The sequence below is a fragment of the Dama dama genome, chromosome 9 (genome assembly GCF_033118175.1).
Source record: "Dama dama isolate Ldn47 chromosome 9, ASM3311817v1, whole genome shotgun sequence".
Taxonomy (NCBI): domain Eukaryota; kingdom Metazoa; phylum Chordata; class Mammalia; order Artiodactyla; family Cervidae; genus Dama; species Dama dama.
The window spans coordinates 41167181-41189720 of record NC_083689.1 but is presented as its reverse complement, the minus strand read 5'-3'; the positions used below and the strand labels follow the sequence as shown (position 1 = coordinate 41189720).

Genomic DNA, 22540 nt, shown 5'->3' with positions numbered 1-22540 from the left:
TATAAGATCTTTATTGTCAGCCCTATTTTACTACTATTTTCATACTGTAACATCTCATAATGCTGAAAAAAGAGCAATCTTGTTAGCACAGCTGTGAGGCCTCATCTGACCACTCCTAGTTACGACCCAATATCTATATCTTGTACCTCTCACAAAACAGCTTTCTCATTTTTTTGTTAAACAATTTGTGCACTTTGTTAATTATACGTTAATAAAATTGTTTAAGTTCACAAATAATCATGAAGTGAATACTTTTCTTAACAGTCAGATCAAGAAACATAAAATATCATCAGTAACCCAGAAGTCCTCCTCATCACTACCTATGCCTCGCCTCCTCCCTAAAATACCTAGAACTCCAAACATACTGAACTATGTTACCTGTTCCCCAAACAGTTTACACTTTCTTTACTGTAACTTCCATCCTTATCCTCCACAGACCAATTTCTATTTCTCCCTTAAAGCCAAACTCAGATACCTTCTTCTCTGGCACTAGTGCATCTTCATTCACACAGCACTTTAATGTTCACAACACTTTTTGCATTACATTATGCTATACATTCATTATTCACTTTGAGTTCTTTTGAGGGCAAAGACCACAGAGCACCTATCTCTGTGTCTGTAGGAATTAGTTAAGTATTACCACAAAAAAGTGTCTCTAATAAACAATTTTTTTCCAAAAAACTTAAAGCCCAAAACTTCCTTGGAAGAAAACCTATCTACTTTACCTGTGCGACATTCATTGCAGATAAACTTTCCTCTGGGCATTTCAGTTAATCCAAGGCACTCCAAGTGGAAAGCCCCACAGCACTGAGCCTCACATAATAGCAGCTCACCCAGTTTCTCACAGTTCTGTTAGGAAAAAGAAAACAGATCTGTCTATAGAGAAAGGTTTTAAAAATCCCAAGCAGAAAGTCTTCATTAAAGCAAAAAGTAAGGAGCAACTCTGGCAGAAACAAAAAATACCACCATTCATTCAGCCAGTATTTAATTACCTCCTTTATGCCAGGAACAACAAGATCCTGGCTGCTATCATTCTGACATTCTAAGGATACGAAGATACAAGTATATGAATAAACAGAAGTATCAGAAAATAAGTATCTGGGTAGAATTCAAATAGCAAATTTGGATTGGGTGGTTACAAATGGCCTCTTAGACTGGGCTCTGAATGACAAGTCAGCCATGTGATATGAAGGGACCAAGATGGCAGTAAGTACAGAAAGCCCACAGATAGGAAAAACCAGTGCATGCTTATGAATCACAAAGTCAACATCACTGGACAAAAGCAAACAAAAGTTAGAAGCGGTAGAAATCAGAAAAAGACAAACAATAGCCTGGCTGTGTGGCCTTATAGATTACTGCAGAGTTTCAGATTTTATTCTAATTACAAAGGTGTGTCATTATAATGAGAGCTGTGCCAGCAGAAGGTTGAAGTTAGGTAATTACACCTCTCTAAATATTTTCCCCCATAGTGATTTTCCACTTGTTTCCCTATAGTAATATCAGCAGAAAATGCTAAAAATGAAAAAAAGTCTTAAACTTATTTTGTAAGACAAGAAAAGGGGAAAGATAGCTAGGCAAGTCTAATATTTTCAAGAACCTAAAGAAACAGAACAGGTCTTGGCCACCTAACATGAAAGTTTAAATAAGCAACCAAGGAGAAAAGCTTTGGGAATAAAGGGCCAGAGGCAGCCAGGAATTAAGAGGGGGGCCACAATAGATCCTGAGCCGTATCACGTTTGGCCCTCCCAGCACCTATTATTCATACAAATCCACCTTCATCACTCAAACAGGAAAACTTCAAGTATACTATGTACTGAAGAATAAATTTTTCAAATTAATCAGATATTACAGACTAACCCCTCAATTGGGATGACCATGTAATTCATCTTTCCAGTTGGGACACCAGAACATGAAAGAAGGCGCTGTTAATACATAAATTACACAAGCACAACAGACTGAAACAAAGCCTGACCCAAGCAAACCAGGACCACAGGGCTGTGACACCTTACATCATGTGACAGTCTTGGCGGGCTTACGTCTCTGAGGACTAACACCAGGAGCAGGACTGAATATAATCAACACGAGACAAACTGAGTTCAAATTACAGTGGCCATAATAATAATATTTTATACCTGAGTAATTTTATTTTTTAGAAGTTTCAATTAGGAAAAAAGACACGAATGTTTTCAACTTTCTATATGTAAGTTTTAATGCATTTACAAGGGTAAATTAAGACTGTGAAAAGAGAATATAACCAAAGCATCCATTTAATTAACTCTATTCCCAAGTAAGATAAAGGCATTTGACTTTAAAATGGCGTCACATTTCACAGAAAAGCAAGACAACACAGCAGTTAAGGCTCAAAACCCAGTCACTGGCTTCACAAAGTGACTACAAGCAAAGCTATTTAACACCCGGTGCCTCAATTTCCTTATACAGTGTATTAAAAAGCAAAGACTTCACTTTGCCAACAAAGGTCCATATAGTCAAAGCTATGGTCTTTCCAGTAGTCATGTACGGATGTGAAAGCTGGACCATAAAGAAGGCTGAGTGCTGAAGAATTGATGCTTTTGAATTATGGTGCCGGAGAAGACTCTTGAGAGTCCCTTGGACTGCAAGGACTCAATCCTACAAAAAAATCTATCCTGAATATTCACTGGAAGTACTGATGCTGAAGCTCCAAAACTGTGACCATTTGATGTGAAGAGCTGACTCACTGGAAAAGACCCTGATGCTGGGAAAGAATGAAGGTAAAAAGAGAAGAGGGTGGCAGAGGATGAGATGGTGGGATGGCATCACTGACTAAATGGACATGAATTTGAGCAAACTCTGGAAGACAGTGAAGGATACTGCAGCCTGTGTGCTACAGTTCATGGGGTTGGAAATAGTTGGAGATGATGTGGCAACTGAACAACAAAAATGACGATAATAAAATCTTATGAGATTGTTATGATACCTAAATGATGCAGTATTCAAAAAGTGAATGTAAAAACACTGAACATGTAACAAAAAAAGTGTATGTTTATTAAATAGATAGAAAAATACAAATGGTAGGTTCGCTGAAGTATTAATAACCAGTTAAGCAAACAAAACAAAACAGACCAAGAAAATCTCGAAGAGAAAATTCTCCTTGAAAAATTCCTTAGAAACGCAAAGATTCTCACACCATGAGAGGTGCAGCAAAATTACCCCTGGCTGCACAACCACAGATTCACCTCTGCTATCTCACATCTAACTTTAGGTTATCTACCCAGGGACAACACTATTTCACTTCTCTTTCTGTGGGGAAAGAGCAGAGTTAAAGCCTTAAAGAAGATAAGTGATTCCACTGGAATCATCGCAGAAAATTTTTATTCTAACCATGACTAAGTCATCAAGAGATGGGAGACGACGATTTCTCTTAAAAGATAAGCATGCAATCAAATGCAAGTGGGCAAACATTCTCTACCTGACAGACATTCTCCTTGAGTGCAGCTCCACCTCCTCGTTCCCCCTGCAGTTTTTTAGATGTAGGCATTCCATGGTCGTTTTCTACACCCTCCTCAATAGTCTCCTTGGGGCTTGCAGCTGTCCTGTGTGTCATCAGTTCTCCCTTGCAGAGAAAAAAATAACATCCCACATCTGTATTATTGATGTCTCCGCCATCTGACCCCCTCCCTCTGGGCTGCTATTTGTCTATCCATTAAGCACTTACAGATGTTCAGCCAATCACGCGGGCGGACTGCATGCAATGTTAGTTCTAACCCTGCTGTGATTGGGCGGGTAGTGGGCGCCTCATGCCCTGCCACTAACTGCTCTGAGGCTGTTCCACTGGAACTTTTTGAGCTGTTCCATTTTAAGGTTTCACTAAGGGAGAGAAAACATTCTTAAGTTTATTTGATTACTTATTTGTCCTTCCAAGATCAATATTTCCTAAATAATGCCCACCTTGGGCATTCTATTCATATTGTCCTGGAAAGAAATGCTCTGCACCATAATGTGTGATGCTGACCTGACTTATGCTAATTCTCTCTTAACCTGAATTGCAAAGTGAGGGATAGCATCAATGACTCCAGTGATGCTCTGTAAGGAAATGGATTTAAACCTCTGTTTCCTAAAAGTCACTGTTTACAAACATTACTCTAAATTAAGCAGTTGGTGGTTTCAATAAATAAGCAAATGAGTTTTTTCCTTAATTGTAGCAGTCTCAACGTTTAAAGGGCAATATCCAAGTTCATTTGGATAATGTATTTTCTTGGTATTGGTGGTCTCTGGTTTTAGAACAATTTTACTTCATGATGAAACAAGTTATGTATTTCATCTGACATCTAGAGCATGAGGTGTGATCTTTTAAAAAGGTCATGCCCACAGGTACCATATGTGTTTTGACTGACTTCTACTAGAATCGGGTTCTCCTTTTCTCCAGTATTCCTTATCACTACTAGCAGTGTCAATAGAATACTATTTTCAGGTAAACTCAAGGGAAAGAGGGGTATGGACTCTACTGTGAAAAGAAGCTTCACTATGGAAGGTCAAAAGATGAAGAACTGAGTAATACCTCAGAGTTTGGAGTTTCTTTTGATGAGATGTCATTTTTCACTTTTTTACAATGCACCTTGGCTGTAGCATGCCTCTGTCGTTTTCGCTTCCTTGGTTTATCAAACAGCTTGGTGGTGCCTAGGACAGGACAACAGGTGTTACCTGATGGCTGATCATGTACATGTCTAAGAACTTCTAACCTCGACTAAAGGTACCTCCTAGAATTATGGAATGTCAAGAGTGAAAACCAAACTTAATTTTAATTCTCTGACTTTGTAGATGAGGAAAACAGAGGCAGAGAAAAAGAAAAAAACTTACCCATTAGAATATATGTAGTTGGGGAAATGGCTGTACACAGACATATATATGTTTGTATATATGAAGTGAAGTCGCTTAGTCGTGTCTGACTCTTTGCGACCCCATGGACTGTAGCCTACCAGGTTCCCTGATCATTAGATTTTCCACGCAAGAGTACTAGAGTAGGTTGCCATTTCCTTCTCCAGAGGGGATCTTCCCGACCCAGGGATCAAACCCGGGTCTCCAACATTGTAGGCAGACGCTTTACCGTCTGAGCTACCAGGGAAGTATGTACGTATGGGTGTATATGTATGTTCTGTTTCATACAGATTAAACAGTAAATGTATACATTAGAAAAGCAATTTCATTTTATATGATTGATATGAAAGACTTTCTAGTTCCAGAAAGGACTTTCAGATATCTTTCAGATAGGGAGGAAATACATTTAGTAGTCAGGTAAAAGTAACTAAAACCAGGCCTCCAAGATTAAAGACAATAAAGTATATCATTCTCTAACTTAAGGATTAAGATAAAAAGTTGAAATACATAAGATGGGGCTTACAGGAGGAGAGAAGAACACCTCCCTCTCCCAGCCAATACATCTATCAGCCAAAAGGATATATTCATGCAGCAGCATTATAACCTTAAAACATCCAACAGTATAAAATAAAATAAATGCCTAGTCTGACGTATTTAGTAAATGGTCTAGACTCTCCTTCAATTTATATTATACATATCTCAACTTTCTGTTACAAAAACATTAGGAGGACTCTAAAGACATATTTTGTAAAATGTTCCTGGATATTTAGACTAGATATCAACATGAAGGTTGGACTTTGGAAGACCGCTTTAGGGTTCTCTTCTTGAACTGCCCGATTGAGGTGGAGAAGCTCTACCATCAAAGCAGCCGACAGACTAAGACTAAACAGGAAGAGTCAGTATGGTGGCAGAATAAAGGTCCAAATTTCTCACAAATTAAAACACTTAGATGAAACTTACAAAGGATTAAGTACAGGCATTAGGTTTTACAAAAAGCTGAAGTACAAGTGTATATGGAAAGAGCTGATATCATTTTGAAAGTACTTTTTGTTTTAAATCAAACAAATTTACCACCCTATATTATAATTGCATACAGGGTTAAAATAAGTTAATATACTGCTAAATTTACTTGCTGAAAAACTTAATGATCACAGATCACATTTACAGAAGTGTACATTGAAGACCACAAAAAAATACAATCTCCCCTTAATACCTTTTGCTGATAGACTGTATCTGATGCAGTGTGCTCAAATATAGGCTAATATTTCAGGAATGACACATTAATACATGGCACTGGCAGACAACATGATCAAAGGGGTAGAAAAAATTCGAATGGAGAAAAAAGAAAATACAGAGTGGATAACGAGACTAGTGTGGCAATAAATTTGGTCAGATTTGAATAGCCCAACTCTGCCAATCTCTTTCATCTTCATGTTTCTTCTATAAATACGGATAATATAGATAATATCCCAATTCTTGCAATGCTTCAGACTGATTAAAGGTAACAGTCCATAAGCAAAGAACCTAGTAGATACTATAACTATTATTATTTCATCTGTTATTGAATGAAGCACTGTCAATTCTTCCTGTGGGCAGAAACAAGCCGACCAAGCAGAAGTTCCAGGAAATAGATTTAAATTTAATCCAGAAGATTTCCAAGGCCTTAGGATGCAACTATAATAGACTAGGATCAAATGTTTAAACTCTTCTCTGACCAAGATCACAGGTGTGATAAAAGAATATAAGACTATGAAAGACTTAAGATGATTTGCAATTTCCCCTTAACTCAAATTCTCTATTTCTATTCTACAGAAATAAAAACTGAATCAAAGCCAAGAAAGTAATGAATGATGCAGTATAGAGAATTATCTAATAAGAAAAGGAACTGATTTTTCTCTGCTGTTCCTAACATTCCCTTAACACTAATATAATTCTAATAACATTTAACTAAATTCAGCATAAAGATGGAAATGAATCAATACAATTTCCTAGTGTTATTTGAAGTACATATTGAGCAAACAAGTCTTAGAACTTGCAATCTCACTCTTCTCATTAGCCAACTTCACAGTTATTTTTGTAATACATTTTTAAAATCTCAAGATACTCACCTCCACCAAACTCTTTAGAACGAGGTGCAGCACATGATTGACTAATGTCATTCTCCAAGTGACCAGCTTCATAACACTGTAAATAAGTAAAATGCATTATGCTTTACACGGGAGTAGAAATTAAACCTTTACATTATGTGCCAAAAGTTGGACTGCCTATTGACATAGATATAGAATCTTAGCTATTTTTGACAATTAAAGGAACAGTACAATAATAAAGAAAACTTTGTGAGGGAAAGCATCAGATTTTTTTAATGCTCTAAAACTCAAGAACACCACATGGGGCACACAGGCATTGGGCGGGCTGCGGGGGGTGCACACACACAGGACACTGGCTTACTCAGAGATTTCCAGTGTATAGAGCATATAGAAGAACACTGTTCTCACTGAAGTGGGAGTGAAAAAGTATGTACTCATATACCCACCAGCTCAATTCTATTCCATGCCACCCTGTATTTAAAATCTACCTTCCTAATATTATACTTACACCCACTGGATTTTACAGAGACTTACTTACTTAGTGAAATCTAAACATAAAAAGTTTGTATCATGGAAAGTCCTTCTAATTCAAGTTGCTGTACATTAAGAAATATAAATTAAAACAACACAGAAACTAAAAACAAAACACTTAAAATATTGTGAATTCCCTGGCAGCCTAGCGGTTGGGACTCCACGCTTTCACTGCCAAGGGTCCCTGGTCGGGGAACTATTAATAGGATTTCGCAAGCCATGCAGCACAGCCAAAAAAAAAAAAAAAAAAAAAACACCAACCTTAAACATCAAGAATAATTTACTACACATTTTATTCCCCCTACTACTAATGCCTGTATCAATTAGTTCTATTCCAAGAAAATGTCTTCTCCTACAAGAATAATATTCTTCATAATGACTGTAAAAATTTAGTGGCCACAAAAACAAATTTAACAGATACTATTCTTGCCATGAAGTTCCCAGAGTTTGAGGTCAAAACAATATAAAATGCAGCTATGAATTTCTCAATGCTTGTTATATACATTAATAAACTATAAGAATATAACTTTCCTCATGTTCAGTGTGAATCAGTCTTATAAAGTCAAATAAAATCAAAGAGCTAATGTTAGGTATCTAGTTAAAAGGAACAAAATACCAGTAGAGAAACACACAAGATAGATTACATAATTTAAAGAACACTACCATTTATATTACTGTGATAACTAATTCATACTTCGTTGTTTAACACTAACCCAAAAGTTGGACAAAAATAATCAGAATGTTCCCAAAACTATATACAGAGAACAATACAGAAAATATTCTCATGTCTGATATCAACAACTTTGTCTAAGTTAAAATAGAAAATAACAAGGTATATACACACAAGTCACACTATGTGAATAAAAATCCATCTGCTCTGCTTATAATAAAAAAGACCACAGAACTCTGTAAGTGCCTTGGAGGGTACATGAAAGAGTCCATTAATTTATTTTATGTGTAGCCTGGTATAGATATGTATTAAGTCAGTGCACTCTTAAGGTACCAATACCTCAACAGACTACCTCTTTCTCTGAGCCACTGACTGATCCATTTATAGGAAAGATGTGGCCTGCCTGTTAACCTATGATGTAGTCAATATTGAGCTGAATCATGGTTTCAACCTGATGGTTTCAAAATACAGTTTGGAGTCGCCAGGAATTTAACTGTGAAGTTAACTAGGTCAGACAGTAGAACTGACTTAGAGGTCACTTTTCTCCACAGTTTGGGTCTAGCCATCACCACCAATTTTAGTTTTCACTTGTTCTAGGACCAAATGTGATTCCCATCTCCCCACCAAAAAAAACAAAAATTCAACAGTGACAGGGTCATTAATTACATTTAATGCTTAAAGAAACCAAAAATATGAAAGAGAACTGGATAGCAATAGAAGTTTTTAACTAATGGTACTAAAATAATTGGATATGCACTTCAAAACTCCATCTCAAAAAATAAAGATCTACCCTGGAGAAGGAAATGGCAACCCAGTCCAGTATTCCTGCCTGGGAAATCCCAAGGAGACAGGAGCCTGGTGGGCTACAGTGCATGGTGTCGCAAAGAGTTGGACATGACTTTGGGAATAAACAACAACAACTTCAAACAAAATTACCTCATGGGCTTCACTTCCAAAGTGGGATTTTTGGATGCTAAGGGTCAGCTACCTGTTGACCCTGTGTGAGTGGCTTGTACCTCCTCAATCAACAGGTTATCATCTGCATATTCTTTTTTTATTTTTGGGTTTTCAAACTCTTTTTGTAATTAATTTTTTTATTGAAGTATAGTTGATTTACAATGTTGTATTAATTTCAGGTGTATAGCAAAGTGATTTAGTTGTATATAACACACAACTTTTTTCAGAATCTTTTCCCTTATAGGTTATTAGTAATACAAAATATTGAGTTGAGTTCCTTGTGCTATACAGTAGGTCTTTGTTGGTTGTCTATCTTATATATGGTAGTGTGTATATGTTAATAGCAAACTCCTAATTTATCCCTCCCCCTCCTTTCCCCTTTGGTAACTACAAGTTTATTTTCTTTGTCTCTGCGTCTGTTTATTTTTTATATGTTCATTTGTATCATTTTTTTAGATTCCACATATAAGTGATATCATATGATATTTGTCCTTCTCTGGCTTACTTCACTTAGTATCATCATCTCTAGGTCCAAGCATGTAGCTGCAAATCGCATTGTTTCATTCTATAATCTGCATAGTTTTCATTCTATGCACACTAGCTCCAGCTTCTCAATACATTTGGAGGAGCTCAGGCAAAACAATGCAGACACTTACTGGTGTGGGGCTGAAAGAATCAAAGCGGACCCTGGGGTCTGAGTTAAAGTGACCACTGACCCAGATAAGGACTCCTCCTCCAGGCATCATGTTGCTGGTCAATGGAGGTCCCCAGGATCTCCTTCATTCTTATTCAAACTATAAAGATGAGTGAAACAGATCACCAGCCTAGATGGGATGCATGAGACAAGTGCTCGGGCCTGGTGCACTGGGAAGACCCAGAGGAATCGGGTGGAGAGGGAGGTGGGAGGGGGGATTGGGATGGGGAATACGTGTAAATCTATGGCTGATTCATATCAATGTATGACAAAACCCACTGAAATGTTGTGAAGTAATTAGCCTCCAATTAAAAAAAAAAAAAACAAAAAACTATAAAGATGAATCCCCGAACCTTCCCCTGAGACCATGTGTATGAGTGTGAGTGAGTGAAGGAGTGAGTATATGACATCAGAAGGAGATGACTGTCTTAGCCTCTCAGAGCAGGACATGCTGAGCTCAGGTAGAAGAATTTCAAAAAGACCGTGTCCCCATTTTGATCATTGATGGCACCCGCTCTGCCTTCCTTGGAACTGGACAAGCCTGAAAGTCCTACCGCAATGGAACCTCCAACTTTTATCGGTCTTTCACTCTGGACAAGACATTGAACAGCATGGGGGCTACCAGTTTTCCTGGGGCTTCCCCCCAGATCTCCTCAGAGGCCTGTTGACCCAGAGGACAGCACCGAGCATGCCCAGGAGCAGGGGTACCTTCAGGAAGACCAGGAGCAGGAAGTGGATGCTGCCCAGCAGGGACCTGTGGGGGACACGGTGACAGGAAATGAGTTGCCTCCCAGGCCCTCTCCTCCCAGCTCTCTGGGTGCCTGGGTCCTGGTTCCAATAACCTACATGAGGGTCGGCCTGGGACCCTACGGTGACAATGGACTTCACACCCCCAGACTCTCCTTCTTCATTTCTCACTGTTCTTACCCTTGCTGCTCTACTGACCAGGAAAGGACTAGTGTCCTCATAAGAAGAAGAGCTTAGAACATAGACACACACAAATGGGAAACCACGTGACGCCATGGGGAGGAAGACGGACGTCTACAAGCTAAGGAGAGAGACCTTAAAAGAAAGGAATTCTGCTGAAACCTTGATCGCAGACTCTGGCCTCCAGAGTTGTGCAAAAATTAATGTTGTATAAGCCGCCTGGCCTGTGTTGCTTTGTCATGGCAGCCAAACTAATACAAGTATCATCTCTTATTCTTCACTCTTCACAGAAATTTATTGAATAAAGTCATTAATCAATTAATTTTTTTTACAAAATGAAAATCTAGACATAAAATCAAAATCATAAAATCGCTAAAGAAATCACAACAAGTACATCTTTGTGTCAATGTGGTAAGCAAAGATTTCTTGAAATAAACACAAAATATAAATCATAAAAAAAAAAACTATAAAATTCCTTGTCATGAAAGATACAACTTAAAAATAAGCAGGCAACCATCAGACTGGGAAAAAATATTTACAGTATATATACCTGACAACAGACTCATATACCAAATACAAAAAGTACTCCTAAAAAGGCAATCATAAAAAAGCTGAACAGCCCAACCAAAAATATGTGTGCTTGAATAGTTGCTTGATAAGATATAGGAATGATCAACAAGCACATAAAAAGGGGCTCAAAATCATTAGTCATTAGAGAATACAAATTAAAACCATAATTAGGTATCATTTCATATCCACTAGAATGGCTAACCTTAAAATGACCAGTAAACAAAATGCTATTAAAGATGTGGAGCAACTAGAACTTTGATATACCGCTGGTGGGAATGTGAAGTTGTACAAGCACTTTGGAGAAGTGTTTGGCATTTTCTTTAAAAGGAAAACATTGATGAGCCAGCAATCCCAACCCTAAGTATTTACAACACCAAGAAAAATGAAAATATGTGTACACAAAAAGACTCTGAGTATATTCATACCAGCCTTATGATTAATAGCCCCAAAATGAAAACACAAATGTGCCTCCACAGGAAAAAAGACAAGTAAACTGTATTTGAACTACTACTCAGCAATAAAAGGAAATGAACTACTAAAATAGCAACTTTGTGGATGGATCTCAAATAAACATGTTGAATAAAAGTAGCCAGCTAACAAAAACAAAACAAAATATATGACATTTAAGAACAAGCAAAACTGGATTTCTCTGATGGTCTGGTGGTTAAGAATCTGCCTGCCAATGTAGGGGACACAAGTTCGATCCCTGCTCCAGAAAGATTCCACAGGCCACGAGGCAACAAGGCCCGTTTGCGACAACTATTGAGGCTGCAATTTGCAACTACGCAAGTCTATGCATTCGAGAGCCCACATTCTGCAACAAGAGAAGCCATCACAAGATGTCTGCACACCGCAACCAGAGAAAGCCCACCTGCAGCAATGATGACCCAGCACAAGCAAAACTTAAAAAAAAGAAAGAACAAGCAAAACTAATCTATGGTTAACAGAAGTTAGAAAGTTTTGCCTCTGGAAGAGATGAGAATGGATAATTAATGAAAGGGGGCACAAGAGAACTTCTTGGGGTAATGGATTTATATAGCATACTTAGTCTGGCTGGTACTTACATGGTATATACAACTGTCTATCAACTGACATCAAACAATTAAGATCTGTGCATTTTATTGGTGTAAATTAAATCTCAACTTAAGAAGAGTTCTGGGACACATTCGCCTATTAAAATTAAGTGTATCAACTAAATCGGCATCCAAGGTGGAGTGGTGGTAAAAAGAGTCCACCTGGAAATGCAGGAGAACACTGGTTCGATCCCTGGGTCAGGAAGATCCCCTCAAATAGAAAATGGCAACCCACTCCAGTACTCTTGCCTGGGAAATCCGATGGACAGAGGAGCCTGGCGGGCTACAGTCCATGGGGCCACAAAGAGAAGGACGCAACTGAGCAAGTGAGCACACACACGCATTAACTAAACCATGTGTTTTCTGCCCCCTGGAGTGGAAGTGAGGCCTCTCTTAACCACTGGACAGCCAAGGGAAGTTCCAACTAAATCATGCTTTTTATCCTCTTAAATTTCAGATTAGAAACCGGCATTGGACAGAGCAAGCTTACACAGATTAACTTTTTAAAAATATAATTTTAAAGGTTACAGTCCATTTACAGTTATTATAAAACAAATTAACACTATTTTTTAAGTAACACAATCTCAAAACCTCAAAACTAAGGATTCGAATTTCACCTTACTTCTTCAAATCATTAACTTAGGTATGTCAATTATAGCTCCACAGAGCTTCCCAGAAGGCAGTAGTGGTAAAGAACCTGCCTATCAAGGCATGAGATTTAAGAGACACAGGTTCTATCCCTGGAGAAGGAAATGGTAACCCACTCCAGTATTGCTGCTTGGAGAATCCCATGGACAGAGGAACCTGGCGGGCTGCATTGCACAGGGTCACACAGTTGGACACGACTGAAGCAGCTTAGCACAAAACGGGAGGAGGGGATCATTCACTTAACTCGCCTAAATTCTTACTTTCTTTTGATATTTGCAGTGCCTCACTTCTGGCAGTAACACAACAGGCCTCCCATGATTCACCTATTAAATCTATCATCTGATTGCAAAAGTCACTTCCATGCTCAACTGAATCCCAGTTTCCCTGGCCCTTTTCCAACAATCTTGCAAAGTGGCTATGATTTGAATAATACAAGCCAGGAGGGAAAGCACTGCAGGAAATGTTCTCAGCCTTACTAGAGTATAAGGAACAACGAGAGGATAGTGAGTTGGAGACATACTGTCACTGAAGGTTGCACAGAATGCAGAGAAAGTGCACAGGGCAGGAGATGAACCTAAGAAAAACTGAAAAGTCCATGTCATAAGACTGTTTTGAGAAGAAAAACTAAAGTACATAAAATGGCTTTTTAAATAATATATTAATAAAAACACAAATAAAATTTACATTTACTGGTGGGTGACTAACAAAAACAAGGGGACTTAATATAGGATTAAAGATTAGAAGTTTGCCAGGGCTAAGAAAAGAATTCCAGAAACTCAATTTACTTATGACTTGATTACAATCTTGTATTTTTTCTTTAAGGAAAAAGAATTTTTAAAAACAGGAAATCTGGGGGTTTCTCTGGTGGTCCAGTGGTTAAGAATCTGCCTTGCAGTGCATGGGATGCAAGTTTGATTTCTGGTCAGAGAACTAAGATCCTACCTGCCATAGAGCAATGGACGCCACAAGCGCTGAGCCCAAGCGCAAACACTAGAGAGTCTGTCCACCATAATGAAAGGTCCTGTGTGCCACAACTATTTTAAGACCCAATGCAACCAAATAAATATATATAAATTTAAAAACAGGACATCTGTGCACCCTACAACTGAAACTTTAACGTATACTTATTCCTCAAATACAAAGAGAATAGGCTATATCCTAAGGAATCAATATCCAGTTATCATCCATTATAGAATTAGAAAATAATTTTCTAACTACTATAGAATTATGCCTTCTTGGCTAATGGGAACCAAGTTCGCAAAACTGAAGATGAAATGTTTCTGCCTGGATTATAGTTAACAGGGTCTTTTCTGAGGTATTACACAGACAGTGAGTGCAATGGCATTAACTTACAGTGTCTTGCAGAGACAGAAGTGAAGTAGAAATCAGGTAAGAGGTTTTGAGCCCAGAAAAGAAATTACAACAAATGCAAACTTTACTCAATTGTAAAGGCTTTTTTCATTTTCATTTGAAAAGAAAATCTAAAATCAACTGATACATATGTCCATACAAATGCAAAATGGTCTCTTAATGTAGAATCTCTCAGATCAACCATACATATTCTGACATTCTAGAATTTCTATGTACATGTGCATTGATGTTATAGGTATTACTAAAAGATTTGTTTTTAAAATCCCCTATTTCCTGGATGCAACCCTAGTTTAGAATTGACTAAAATTAACATACCTTTTTAGTAAGGCCAAGATCCCCTTTCTTGGGCATAAATCCAGGGTCTAAATCATTGGATTCAAGAAGTTTCTTGGTTGGTTTTCTCTGACGCTTACTTTCATAATTTCCTGAAATGCATGTATCTTTTCATTAGATGATTTAGAAACTGGGCACAAGCTGATTTTTTAAAAAACCTATATATCATGCAAAAATTAGTTATCCTATTTTTTTGTTTTTCTCATGATATTCTGGGAAGAGATGGGGTAAAAATTTATTTATTCTAAAATATTAACGTAAAACAAAATAAGACAATAGTTCCGAATATAGACACAAACTAATGTGAGGCTGTTGTTATGTCAATGTGTGTGTGTATACACTGTGTGTGTGTATGTGTGTGTGTGTGTGTGTATACATACATATATGCTTTTTAAATCACAAATGAACTAAGGGAGAAATTGAAAGGGCAGTACTGCCTTTAGAGCAATCAACTGGTGGTAAGAAAAAAAGGAGAAGTGAATTCAACAGAGCCAGAATTCTGGGCATATGGACCAAGAGTAGAACTTTTGTTTTGTTCCTAAATAAGTAAAGACAACTTACTTACTTTACAGGACTGCTCTTAAGAATTATATAAAACAGCCAAATAACCATCTTTATTATTCTTTTTGATGTCTTATTTGATTCTGCACAACTGGATACCCTTCTAAAGAATAACATCAGAAGCAACTGTTGGGAATTTAAGAAAGTCACATGCAGAATTTTCCTTGGCTGACTACAATCCTCAATAGTCAGTATTATAAAATTAAAAACAACTTCCCAAGTAACACAAAGATTGGTAAAATCAGTATCTGAAGTACAATTTTTATGTGTTTACTCAACTCGTATGCAGTGCTCTTCCCCCAAATCCTAGTCTGAGTGCTGATTGACACTGTGGTTGATCAACAATTATGAAGAGCAGTAAGTGTAAGGAGCCTAGTGTTTTGGGTTTTTTTTTCTTTTTTAAATTTGTCTTCCTGCCAGTACACCACCAATTTATGATAGTAACTGTATCCACTAGCCAGCACTATGAGGATTTCCCAGGATCAAAATGGATAGCTTGTTGTACACAGATACACTACTGGCTTTCCATCAAAACATACTAAAATATCCTGCGTCCTCTAAGTATACCCACTTCCATACTGAGACCCATCCCCATCTTACCTGGTGCTTTAACTAGCAATTCCTCAGACTCAAGGGCAGGCCGTGGAGAGACTTCCGGAGCCACAGGCACAGATAAGGTCAGCTGTGGCAACTCAGCATGTCCACCTCCAAGTTCTGACTGAGCCAAGGGCCCTTCCAAAAATGGAGCCTCCCTTTCAAGAACTGGAGGCTCTTCTTTGGTTGAAATCAAAGAATTCTCATCCACCTGTTTGTTCTGAGCACTAGATCGACATCGGGCTAAAAGGCTTTCCTCTTCACAGCGGGAACTTACCTACGAATAAAAGATAAACAGGCAATCCATAGGCCAAAATTATTGTGATTCAAGTGTTATAAAGAATATTGCACTTATAAAGGAATGAAATTCTGACACATTCTACAAACAGAAGAAACCTGAAGACATAACACTAACTGAAATGAGCAGAGACAAAATGACAAATATTGTATGATTTCACTTATATGAGGTACCTAGAATAGGAAAATTCACAGAGACAAAAGAATAGAATGGTGGTTGCCAGGGGTTAAAGAAAGGGGGAAGTGGAAACACTTTAACAGGTACTGACTTTCAGTTTGGGAACATGAAAAAGTTCCAAAGACAATGATGGCATACTTAATGCCACAGAATTTTACACTTAAAAAATGGTCAGGGACTTCCCTGGTGGCACAGTTGGATAAGAATCTACCAGTGCAGGAGACACGGGTTCAATCCCAGATCTGGGAAGATTCCACATGACACAGAGCAACTAAGCCCACCCGACAACGCTACTGAGCCCGTGTCTTAGAGACTGCACACTGCAACTACCGAAGCTGGCCCGCCCAGAGCCTAAGCTGGACAAGACAAGCTACCACAGTGAGAAGGCTCTGCACCACAACGATGCGCATCCCCTACTGGCCACGGCGAGAGAAAGCCCACGTGCAGCCAAAACCAGATAAAAACTGGGAGGAAAAAGGGTTAAAATGATCCATTTTATGTTATATATATATATATGTGTGTGTGTGTGTGTGTGTGTGTGTATATATATATATATATATATATTTCACTATAATTCTTAAAGGGTAAAAATGTCATTGACAGATACAACAAAAACGACAAAATGATCTCAGGAATGACAGAATGATCTCAGTTCATTTCCAAAGCAAATCATTCAACATCACAGTGACTAAGAAACACTAAAGCTATAAAAATTCATTAAGGCCATAGTGATGATCTAAAAAAAGAAAAAAAAAAAGATTCCCTAAAGTGAAAGTGTTAGTTTCTCAGCCGTGTCCAACTCTTTGAGACCCCATGGACTGTAGCCCACCAGGCTCCTGTCCATGTAATTCTCCTGGCAAAGATACTGGAGTGGGTTGGCCATTTCCTTCTCCAAAAGATTCCCTAATGTGTCATCAATAAAAGCAGCTAATAATAAACTTCCAATGTTGAATTGATACATTAATGGCAAAGAAATATACCCATTTCTATACTATAAAATGAGAGACTGCCAGATAATATAAGCAGAAGAAATAATAAAATCTGAAAGTCTTCATTTGTAATCTCAAATGAAATTATTGATATAGACAAGGAATTATAATTGATTTAAAAAAATCAGGGAAATAGCTGATGGGAAACATTGGAGTCAAACTGGAGTCAAATTAATTATACATGTACTGTTGCTTGATCCAAAGAGGTGACACATAACTCAAACCAGAGAGATCAGTTAATCACCATTTTGAGCTAGTGGAGGTTAAATACTTTCCAATGTCATGCAACAGCTATGATGTAATCTAGCCAAAATGTTTAACTTGAATCTATCAAAATGTCAGTTAAAACTACCACTTTAAAAAAAAAAAACTACCACTTAACAGGGAACCTAGAAGCAACTGCAAATTGAGAAGGCAGATACTCTTAATATGTCTCCCTCATCACTTACATAGGGTCATGAAAGCGGGGGACTGTCCTGGATTTAAGGTGATTTAAGAAATACAACAACAAGATATAGTGTAGTCCTGGACTGGATCTTGTTTCAGATAAATTAAATGTAAAGGTTAGGAAATAACTGGGGAAATCTGAACAAGGATTTGTTATTAGATTTTTAGAGGTGCATGTTACCTAGGGAAGCAGAGTCAAAATATCTCTAATTTATTTTAAAATACTTTGTTTCAAGGAATTCAAGTGAAAAATAAAGCAAATAGGTACTGTAACATTTGTTGATAGAATCAGGATCAAGCTATTATTTTTATATTATTTGTATTATTTTTTACTAAATATTTTATCATAGTAATACTCCTAAATCATTGAAACTGTTTCAAAAGCAAAAGGGGAAAATATACATACACACACTATATACACATAGTATGTAGAATCATTTATACATTTTCTGTATAACTAGTATATGCTAAATACTATGCCAGAAACTGGAAATAAAAACTAAAAAACAAGATTCCAGTTAAGGAAACCATTGTCCCGTGAAGATAAAACATGACATTGAAGGCAAAATTGCAGTATCCTAAAAGGACTGATAAAAGATTGCTGAAATGTTGGAATATACCTTGTGCACCTGTTCCTGTGTCTTCTTTTGTTTTTTCTTAGGAGCAAATATCTGATCATATTCTTCGGTATATTCCAGAAGCCACTTGCTTGGCTTCCTGAGGCGTTTCTTCTCTGATCGCACAGCTAAAAGAGGAGGCACAAGTTCAGTACTAAACAAAAAGTTATAGAGAAACCCAATGTTTTCATATAACCATCTCTGCATTCCCAAAGGAAGAGAAATAGGAAATTCACAAAAAACACCATGGTTTAAGCTCCAAGAGGGTAAAAATGATTTGCTATGGTTTATCCTATGCAAACATTGGGAGGAAGGAAGACCTTCGTTGCTCTATCCACAGATACAAACAGCCCACCTAATCTTAAGGAAATTCAACTGAAACTAGTCCTATAGCGGCTTCCCTGGTGGCCCAGATGGTAAAGAATCCACCTGCAATGCGGGAGACCTGGGTTTGATCCCTGGGTCAGGAAGATTCCCTGGAGGAGGGCATGCCCACCCACTCCAGTACTCTTGCCTGGAGAACCCCAGGGACAGAGGAGCCTGGCAGGCTACAGTCCATGGGGTCACAAAGAGTAGGACACGACTGAGAAGCAAGCACAGCATGGCACACAGTGTCCCACAGTGACAGAGCTAATAATACAGTATAGATTCTAAGTCAGGCAAATTCATAGAGAACACCACGTAGCATCTCTCTTAAGGCGGTTCCCAGGTAGTTCAATGGTAAAGAATCCGCCTGCCAATGCAGGAGACATGGGTTTGATCCCTGGGTTGGGAAGATCCCCTGAAGAAGGAAGTGGCAACCCACTCCAGTGTTCTTGCCTGTGAAATCCCATGGACAGAGGAGCCTGGTGGGCTACAGTCCATAGAGTTACAAAAGAGTCACACAACTTAGTGACTAAACAACAACTTCTCTCTGGATTATGCAGATTAGATGAATATCTAGATAGAATATTTACCCAATCAGTACTACAACATGAATTTCAAAAGCATTTCACACATACTTTCTATCACGGTTGTGATGAGTTTTTCACTTTAGAAACATCAAAAAAATAGTTATCTGTATACCATTAAATGTATGCCAATATAATATTTAAAAAATGTATGGCATGGACCCCGACATAAAAGATAAGATACAGAATTTTGGGTACCTGCTTTAAAAAAAAAAACTCTTGCCATGTTTTATAACCAAAATATCAATGTACCATACCATTTCTCTTTGAATTAACAGTATACATTAATGGCAAAGAAATATCTACAAGTATCTATTATAATTTCCCTATAAAACTTTATCCTAGTCTTTTTTTAAATAATATACTTTTTTTAATATACTTAACATGTTGTAATCACTTTACTCTTCATACTGCAGAGGATGAGACAGTTAGACAGCATCACTGACTCAATGGACATGAATTTGCCCAAATTTGGGGAGATCGTGAAGGACAGCAAAGCCTGGTATGCTGCAGTCCACGGGGTGGCAAAGGGTCAGATGTGACTCAGCACATTTTACTATACTGTAAACTCTTCGGGAGCAGGGGCTAATGCCTACAGAATGCTGGATACAATCTACTCAAGAGGCCAGGAGTATTTCATAATATGGTGACTTCAGAGAACGTTATTCCTGCCTCATTTTAATGTGGCAATATGTGTGTTCTCTCAATAAAACAAACACAAAAGAAAAGGTCACAGGGTTCAGCAAGCATTGGGGCAAACTAGGGTAAAGCACCCAGGGCAGTCAGCATGGGGGCCCGAGACACTGGCAAAACAAAAAGAGGGCAAGCGTTGGAAAGCAGGAACCAGGTAAGCAGAGCCATCCATATCTGAGGCGCGCGTGCCCAGGTGCTAGGTGCACAGAATATAAGGTCCTCAAGACATAGAAAGTCATAAAGTAGGGGTGTTTTAGGCATGGAGCACCCTGGATGTGGGATTTTTCTGGCAGGTGCAGAGAAAGATGAGGTGCCCAGGATGCACAGGACATGGGGGTATGAAGGCACGCTTGTTGTGGGAGTCCCTGAGTGCAAGGTAGGATGTTCAAAGTGAGGAACACACTGGGAATAAGAAATATGACATTAGGGACACGGGTGATGCTGGGCATGCTGCCAAAATGAGTAAAATATTGCTCTATGCCACAATATTAATAATCCACAGAAACATTATATTAAATGAAAAAACCAAGACAAAAAGATCATGCATTGTATAATTCCATTAATATAAAATGTCCAGAAAGGGCAAATCTATAGAGATGAGACAGTAGACTAGTGGTTGCCTGGGACTAGGAATAGGAACAGGGGCTAACTATGATGATCTTACAGAAATGCTATAAATATTCAAAAACTGATTTATAGGGATATTTGTGCAACTCAGTAAATTTACTAAAAAACATTTGCTTGCACACTTAAAAAGTGTGTGACTTGTAGAATGTAAATTTTACCCTGAGTAAGTTTTCTTCTTTTCTTCAAAACACTGGTATTTCCCAAGAAACTAGCATCCTAACAGCAACATCAATCCACCAATACAGCTTATTAAACCCTGTCATACCTCTACTTCTCTAGTTCTGGGATCTCGGAGGAAAAAGAATTTTAAAAGGGTGGGGGGAGGCAAAAATATAAACAACTCTTCATAATAATGGCAAGTTACTCAGCCCAAATCACCTGTCAAAACTAAATACAAATACTGCATAAATATATTTTTAAAACTACCTTAAACGAAGCAAAAACTGACAAAACTGTAAAGAACTACAAACCAAAATCCAATGGAAAGGAATAACCTATGGAAATAAGGAGAGCACTGAAACTGATTTTGCCCTGAGGACTTCTTGGCAATCCTGTTGGGAGGCAGGAGTTTAAAGGAGACTGAACCTGGGCCCCAAAAGATTCTATCCTCAGAGTTACAGTGAAACAGAAGCGAACCGTATCCCAGCCCCCAGGAGACCACGAGGAAAGGTGCTTTGGCACAAAGTGGAAGGGGAGCAGGAGAGAGGACAAGTCCTTGAGAAGCTGTGACTGAGCCTCCTATCGGTTTGCAGTCTGATGGACAGGAAAATTCAAGCCCCCGTAAAAAAGTTAACAGATCATATTAAACAAAATAAACAGGAATAATCATCTCAATAAGCACAGAAAAAAATCTGAAAAACTAAACAAACTAGGTATAGAAGAGAATTTTCTCAGTCTGAAAGGCCATGTATCAAAATCCCAGTAAATAAATATCATAGTTAAATGGTGAAATCCCAGAAGCTTTTCTCCCTAACATCAGGAGTAACACAAGGATGTCTGTTCACTCTACCTGTCCTCAACAATGCACTGACAGATTAAGCTAGGGCAGTTAGGCAAGAAAAAGAAACAAAATGTACCCAGATTAGAAAGGATGAAGCAAAACACTCTCTTTTGGCTGAAGACATTGCAACCCCATGGACTACAGCCTGCCAGGCTCCTCTGTCCAAGAAATTCTCCAGGCAAGAATACTGGAGTGGGTTGCCATTTCCTTCTCCAGGGGATCTTCCTGATCCGGGGATCAAACCCGGGTCTCCGGCATTGCAGACAGATGCTTTACTGGCTGAGTTACTAGGGAAGCCCAGGAAATCCTAAGGAATTCATAATAAAATGATTAGAGCTTAAAAAAAAGTTCAGCAAGGTTGTAACACAGAAGATCAATATATAAAAGTCAACCGTGGGAACTCAAACCCGGGCTCTGTAACAACCTAGAGGGGCAAGATGGGGAGGAAAGTGGGAGGGAGCTTCAAAAGGGAGCATACATATGTATACCTATGACTGATTCATGTTGATATCTGGCAGAAACCAACACAATTCTGTAAAGCAATTATCTTTCAATTAAAAAAATTAGTAAAAAATTTTTTTAAAAAGTCAACTGTATTTCTTACATACTAGCAATGGGAAATCCAAGAATGAAACTAAAAAAAAAAATCTTATTTATAATAGCACCAAATAAAGGATAAAAATACTAAGAGATAAAATGAACAAAAGCAGTGCAAGAGTTGTACACTGGAAACTACAAAATATTGTTGAAAGAAATCAAAGACAACCTAAATTAATGAAATGCCATCTCTTGTTCATAGGCTGGAAAACCTAACATTGTTACAATGCCAACACTGCTCAAACTGACCTATGATTCAGCACAACCTCTATCAG

The 22540-nt window shown here is 38.1% G+C and overlaps 1 protein-coding gene across 8 annotated transcripts in view; it reads right to left on the bottom strand.

The window, feature by feature from the left end:
* Positions 1–22540, bottom strand: part of NSD1 (nuclear receptor binding SET domain protein 1) — a 145255-nt gene that overhangs the window by 41027 nt on the left and 81688 nt on the right. For all 8 annotated transcript variants that reach the window (XM_061151007.1, XM_061151009.1, XM_061151006.1 and 5 more), the window contains 7 exons: positions 18402–18526; positions 15877–16147; positions 14698–14807; positions 6963–7038; positions 4538–4656; positions 3449–3592; positions 726–849 (listed from right to left, as the gene is read on the bottom strand). In XM_061151007.1, the coding sequence (XP_061006990.1) occupies positions 726–849; positions 3449–3592; positions 4538–4656; positions 6963–7038; positions 14698–14807; positions 15877–16147; positions 18402–18526 (969 nt within the window). The remainder of the gene's footprint in view (positions 1–725; positions 850–3448; positions 3593–4537; positions 4657–6962; positions 7039–14697; positions 14808–15876; positions 16148–18401; positions 18527–22540) is intronic.